General features: G+C 43.0%; 1 protein-coding gene across 2 annotated transcripts; it reads left to right on the forward strand.

The window, feature by feature from the left end:
- Positions 1–1,237: 1,237 nt before the first annotated feature.
- Positions 1,238–6,811, forward strand: LOC112877961 (factor of DNA methylation 1-like). 2 transcript variants are annotated; one of them, XM_025942335.1, is made up of 7 exons: positions 1,238–1,392; positions 2,839–3,759; positions 3,955–4,136; positions 4,252–4,341; positions 4,445–4,729; positions 4,817–5,026; positions 6,304–6,811. In XM_025942335.1, the coding sequence occupies exons 2-7, from the start codon at positions 2,865–2,867 to the stop codon at positions 6,541–6,543; spliced, it is 1,902 nt and encodes a 633-aa protein (XP_025798120.1). In that variant the 5' UTR covers positions 1,238–1,392; positions 2,839–2,864; the 3' UTR covers positions 6,544–6,811. The 2 variants fall into 2 exon arrangements, with proteins under 2 accessions (XP_025798120.1, XP_025798119.1); XM_025942334.1 differs by having other exon boundaries at positions 1,239–1,604.
- Positions 6,812–7,075: the final 264 nt, after the last annotated feature.

Consider the following 7,075-nt stretch of genomic DNA (forward strand, 5'->3'; position numbering starts at 1 on the left):
ATTACTATTTTACTATCTCTCTCTATTTGACTATATTTGTCTATAGTACAACACATAAACTAAAGACTTACTCCTTTGGTTTCCTTTTATAAGGCGTATTGTACGTTCATTTCAAAATTCAAACTTCATCATATTTTTAGTGACATGTAAAAACCTGCACAGAACCAAAAGAAAGCCTAATTGAAGTAAGGATGGTAGTTCCTTTTATCAGCTTGAAGTAGTAAAGGTAATGTAGTAAATCACCCAAAAAATGAAAAATATGCACACCATGTAGGGATTATGGGAAATTGCTGGGAGCCTATCAGTCATTGGGGTCAAACAAATGGGGCAGCTTGATCAAGAAGTGTTTCTCATTGCTTGCTTGCAGTGGCAATACGAGATCAGCAGACCAGAATGGAATCCTTTCAAAACCACCTACAGTGATGAACATGCAAAGGTAACCTTCCCTTTCAGTTATGCTGCCGGCTTGTCTCTGAACCTGCCCCTTTCTTCGTAGCTCTGTCCACCTAGTTATCCAGTGGATCATGTTGCAGGCAGCCATTATGGTTACGGAGGATGATGAGAAGCCTGTCGCTCTGAAGGCAGAGTGCACGATGCCGTTGTCAGGGCTCTTGTTGAGCTGGAAGAGTACGATCCGTGCGGAGGGTATCCCGTGCCTGAGCTGCGGAACTTCAGGGAGAACAGGGTAGCCTCGATTGCAGAGGCGGTTGTGCATCTGGCGAAGCTCTGGAGGTTCTGTTTGCTCATGCATCTGGCGCCGCGGGCCGCAGCGCTGTTATCTCTCCTGGGTGCAACTGAACTTGTAGAACATTTTCTGAACTTGTTGTCATATGTCATATATGTCTGAGCATGTCCTGGAGCTTTTTCTGAAGAAGTGGTTATGATTACTAGGGTCATTGGCTTATCGCGCACAAACCAGAATGAGGTTGTTTCTGAACGATGACTCTCATGCTGCTGCTGAATTCATCATCCATGAATGCTGTCTAGTAGCTACGTCCGAACGGCTTTGGAGAAATGTTGCCGAGTCTCGGCTTCCGTAAATTAAAAGAGAACAGTCCATGCAGAGATGGAAGATCCAACGGCAGGCGGTGCCCGCATCCTGGGCCCACGTGACTGCTTTTTCCAGAGCCAGTCATGCGGCAGCTCGGCGTTGAAGGGGGAGGAGGAGGGAATGCCCGCGCGGCGGTCGCCGGGTGGGCCCGGCCCCCGTCCCTTGACGCTCCCTCACCACGTCACGTACGTATTCCAGAGCAGGAGAAAGCGAAGCACGCCATCCAATCCAACCAACCACAGCGCCGCCGCCGCCGCCGCCGGATTCGAAGCGAGTCGCGACGCATCCGCTTCTCTCGTGGCCGCACCCCGATCGGCCCGCTCCGCTGGTAGGCGGCGCAGGTACCAATGGAGTAATGCGAATTTGCTGCTGCTAGTCCTCTCCTCGCCATCATCACCCACCGCCCCCTGCCCCCCTCCACTCCATTCCACTCCACCCCTCCCCTGCCCGCCCCGTGAACAGGGGGGAGAGTGAGTGAGTGAGAGAGAGAGAGAGAGAGAGAGAGAGAGAGAGAGAGAGAGATCGCAGCGGGAAGCGATCGGAGGCGGCGGAGGTGAGGCCACCCTAACGAGATTGTCCAGATTATCTTGTTCGATTAGGATCGGTCGCGTCGTCACCGTGTTTTCTCGTTTGGCCTGCCAAGATTCTTGGTGGGGTTTTATCGCGCAGCCAAAATCCCCGCCCTTTTCTCTCTCCCATTTCTTATTTCAATCCGCGTTCTGAAGCCGCCGCCTGCTCCGGTGATCGGGTCTCCCCGCTTCTTCCTGCGCCTCATATTTGGCACGCTCCTCCGGGTAAAGCAGGGTTGTTCCTTGTTCCCCTAATCCCCTTACCCGTGCGCTCGCGTTTCTTGCGCCTGCTTATTTTCATGTCGATTAGTTCGGCAGAAAATTTTGCTCTCAAAGGAATTTGGCACTAGAGTCGGAGCAACAAGTCAAATCAAAGTATAAAACGTTTAGGGGTTTTTCGCCTTCTTTTAGACACGTTGTTGAGTCAAATATTGTTGCGTGATAAGTCCATAGCAGCTTCTGCAAACAGGAATTTGTGGTTGGATTATTCTCAAAGGAATCGTAAGAGCACGGCCTGCTTTTTATCATGGGATCAATTATTCTATTTTCGGGACAATGCAAGCTGGAGATGGTTTTTCTTAGAGCGTTCTGAAGCATTTCAAATTACAGGGACGAGCAAATTTTGTTGGTCCACACGCATCGCAGTATTTTGCTAAACACAGTAACAACGCGCCATTCCCAGCAATACATTTCCTTCCTATGTCTATTCCCTCCGTCCCATCTTGCAGCAAAAATGCCCATTTCTTTGCACCTTGCTTGAGAAAACACGGTTCAGGATGAAGTCTCCTGATCATGGCATCATCAATTTTGAAGTATATGGATTCTTCTGTCGCCCTTCAATTCAAACCAATAGTTTGAGCGAAGACGAAACAGATTTTCATGTCATGCTTTATGTGTGTGAGATTGTGTGATTTTATTTTCTACTGATCAATGAAGAAACTTTAGTATTGTTCACTTTAACCAGTTAAGAGCTTGTTATGCCTGTAAAGGATGTGTCTATGTATCATCGAAATTTGCACCTACAAAGAAGTAGCAAGTTGCTCGGTCTAAAGAAAATGAAAGTTTATCTATTGCTTAGTAGTGATGGATCTAATTGCAAAGTTCCTACAGCAGTGTTTCATTTGATTTCCAGCTTGCAATGTTATTTTACCAGCAATTTTCTGTTACTGTTGTTTAATACACGTAACACTTCCTGATTTTCTATGTGTTCACCCTTAGGATTTTCACCCACTTCTTCAATTCAAATGGAACACAGCTCCTCAGAAGATTCAGACATTAGCGATTCGGATATTGTTGAACACAGGGAGAAGACCTACGCCCAACTGCGAGCCGGAAAATTGAAGGTGAAGCATGGTGAGAATGCCTTTCGTTGCCCCTTCTGCCCTGGTAAGAAGAAGCAGGACTACAACCTGAAGGATCTACTGCAGCATGCCACGGGAATAGGAGCTGCTCCTAAGCGTAGTGCCAAGGTAAAGGCAACACACCTAGGACTTGCTATGTTCTTAGAGAAGGATATAGCCAGCTCGTTGGAGAAACCATTGCAAATTGTGGCCAACAAGCCTAAAACTCCAAACAGTGAAGAAGAGGTTTTTGTATGGCCATGGATGGGCATCGTGGTTAACTTACAATATGAGTTGAAGGGCGAAGAATATTCGAGGGAATGTGAAGAAAGGCTAAGAGCACAGCTCTCGCGGTTCAGACCGCTCCAAGTCGCAATTCTTGGGGGTGACAATGACCAAACATTTTGTGCCATTGTCAAGTTTGCCAAGGACTGGAGTGGATTGAAGGATGCATTGGCTTTCGAAAAGCATTTCGTAGTCGAGCAGCATGGTAAGACAGATTGGAACAAAATAAATTGCAGAAAGGACGATCTTTATGGATGGCTTGCAAGATCAGATGACTATAACTCTCCTGGGACAATTGGGGGGCATCTAAGAGAAAATGGAGATCTTAGAAGTGTTGGTGACCTGGAACGTGAGGGGCTGCAAGAAACTGGCAAGCGTGTAGCTCATTATGCTCGCCAAATTGAGGTAAGAAACAAACATATGAGAGAATTGGAGATGAAGAACAATCAAAATGCCATGAAACTTGATAGGATGATGGAAGAGAAAGATCGATTGGTTGAAGAGCACAATGAAAGTACGTACAGATATTTTGGTCTCACACACATTTTTTACATTATATAGCATACTAACTGCTAAATGATCATACCTGTTTGGTTTACATCAAAATTCGTAAAGCGAAATGGCTAAATATATTTTGATGCAGCATAATTTATCATGTGCTCACTGAATTTTTTTTTTTTGATTTTGTTTTCACTCCTTTGATTACCAGAGATAAGAAAGATGCAGAAAGCTGCTTGTCAAAATTCTAGGAAAATAATTGATGAAAATATTAGATTGTATGGAGAACTAGAGTCCAGGAAAAAGGAAATTGACAGGAAATGTGAGCAACTTGAAATGTTTGCCACAAAAAGCAATACTGACAGAGAAAAGCTTGATGCGGCAAAAGAAAAGGTAGGTTTTCGTTATGCTTTTCCAGTACTGTTTCCTGAATTATCAAGAACAACCAACAAGCCCTATCTGTTTCTTATCTAATGTAGTGGATTTGTGCTTTTAAAAATTCTTACAGAATGCAAAGGAGAACAGGCTTCTTAATTTAGCAACCCTAAAGCAGAACGAAGAATATGAGAAGCTGTTGCGGCTTGTCAAGAAACAAGAGGTATGCATTTCCACTATCTTACGTGTTTACCTGGTTACATACTTTCTCTTTTTTTCTTTTGAAGAAATTGGTTACATACTTTCTCACTGTCTGAAAATTGCAGCATGAGAAAGAAGATACTTTGAAGAAACTATATAATTTAGAAATGCAGTTGGCTTCCAAACAAAAACTTGAACTGGAAATAGAACAGTTGAGGGGGGAGTTAGAGGTAATGAAGCATATGGGAGATGCTGATACAAGTTTGAAGGAGAAGCTCGATGAGTTGCGTGAAACACTGGAAAATAAAGATGAAGAAATGGAGGCTATCGATTCTCTTAACCAGACCCTTATTATCAAAGAACGAAGAACCAATGATGAACTGGAAGAAGCCAAGAAAGCACTGATGACTGTGTGTATAAGATTTATAGCTACTGACTTAGCTTCTTCTGTTAAGTGTTTCTTTTTTTTTCCTGAGATCAATTTACTTTCTATGTAGAGCTTGCCGAAAACGTCAGGAGCTCGATCCCTTATTGGTGTCAGAAGAATGGGTGAGCTTGACCAGAAAGCTTTCCTTGATGCTTGCAAAGAGAAAACAGCAGAAGATGATGAAGAGAAGTTGGCACTTCTGTGCTCAAAATGGGAAGATGAGATCAGGCAACCTGAATGGCATCCTTTCAAAGTTATCCAAGTCGATGGAGAGGCAAAGGTTCCTTCCTGCTTGATAACTTCTCCTGTTCTATTTTTATGTAGTTTCTTGTGGTGGTAAAAGAATAGCCATTCCGCAATCTGCCACTGAATAACTCCATGGTTCTACAATATACCACTGGTGGGAGCATGGGAGGCTGGCACGTGGGCCCAGGACCCACATGTTAGCTTCATATTCGGCGGTATACTGGTATATTGTGGATTCAGGAGTTATTTAGTGGTAGATTTATCCTAAGAAAATGGATAGCAACACCCGGTTTGTACTTGTTTCTTCAAAAGGGTCAGAGACAATTTGTAACACTCTGGACTCTTTTTATGCCAAATCGATACAGATAATTTTATTTATCCATATTAATTCCTAGCTATACATTTGTGAATTGTTGAACCAACTTATGTTTTTTAAGGAATTCCTAATAGCAAGTTTTTTATTTTAAAACTTGTGAAGACTGGGAAATAGTTCGTTTTCTGTTTTATATACCATTGTTTCTTGCTTGTTTGTGTGTCATTCTTGTCATTTTGATGCTAGTCAAGTAGTCATAAGAAAAGAGTATTTGAATTACAATGACATTGTGGGAAATCATGAAGTATACACTGATAACACAGTTTTTTAAGAGTAATCATAGGCGCATAGCGGAACTCCTTTGTTCGCAATGAGCTTCTGACATTACAAATGTCACCTGCTGAGATTTAAAATACACCGTTCACTATTTTCTTCTGAACTGATTGAATCATAGATACCATTAATTTCTGCGAATAGGATGTTCAGATTGGGAATCAAGGAAGAAACACGAGTTGAAAAAAACTGACCTGAAAGTCTAATAGCTTTACTGGAGCCAGCTGTTACCGCTCTTACTTGATAATACCCTTCTCTTCTTGGTTTAAGTTTATCAAGTTGATCCAAAGTTAGTTCTGTTTTACCTTGTGTGCATTAAGGTTGGGTAAAGAATCACTCGCATTGCTGAAAAAATCAAGTCATTGTTTATAACATTTTCTTTGTACTAATGTGTTATCCAGTAACACCATCTTTTGGCAGCAAGTTTGTCGACATTAATATAATACTTCTCACTCTTTGTATTACAATAAACCTTGTGCAGGAGCTTGGTGAGAAACCACCCAAATCCAATATGTACATAGTAGAGTTCCATAGGAATAAAAGAAAAAAGAACTTGTTGCAACAATATCCTTTCAGAAGCTGAAGCTGACTAGAACGAAATGGTTACTTCAGCTAATCTGTGGCAAAGAATGCTTGCAGTGTCTAACACCCATTCGATGGTGCAGGAAATAATCAAGGAGGATGATGATAAGCTGCAAGCTTTGAAGGCTGAACTGGGTGAGAAGGCACACAATGTTGTTGTGAAGGCCCTACATGAGATCAACGAGTACAATCCCAGCGGTAGGTACCCCTTGCCCGAGCTGTGGAACTTCAAGGACGACCAGAAAGCGCCAATGGGTGAGGTAGCAGCATACATAGTGAAGCGGTGGAAGACATACAAGAGGAAGCACACCTACTCCACCTGATGATGGAGGAGGCCTGGAGGGGCCTTGCTATACCATGTGGAACCATTGATGTATTCCTGTCTCTGAGCTCTTAGCTGAAACAGTGTAATGTACTAAATTCCTTCCATCTCTTGGGACGATTAGCTAGTATCGCCAGGCAAACATTCTGGGCCTATCTGGTACCTTGATTCTACTCTAAAGCATGAACCCCTCGCTGAGATGGTGTCCTGTTCTTATTCGTACTATTACCTGTGCGTTAGAATGCAAACATACGATGATTTAGATCTTATTCTGCTGCTACAGAAGTTGATTTCAGGTATGTTTGTTGTCTTTTCTTTTCCCTTGAACGGAATTGCTATAGTCCTGTTTGATTTCAGGCAAATTTTGTCATGTTTGATTTTTTTAAGAAAGAAAAAGTCTCCAATCTCAGCGACCGCGTACAGTCAACTTTATCGTGTTTGATAGCCAGGCCCAGGTTTGTTCAAGCCGCTCAGGGAGATATATTTGCCATGCGTAGAATAAACGAAGTTGCAGGCTTGCACAAGCCTTAAGA

This window comes from Panicum hallii, chromosome 9, assembly GCF_002211085.1.
Source record: "Panicum hallii strain FIL2 chromosome 9, PHallii_v3.1, whole genome shotgun sequence".
Classification (NCBI taxonomy): domain Eukaryota; kingdom Viridiplantae; phylum Streptophyta; class Magnoliopsida; order Poales; family Poaceae; genus Panicum; species Panicum hallii.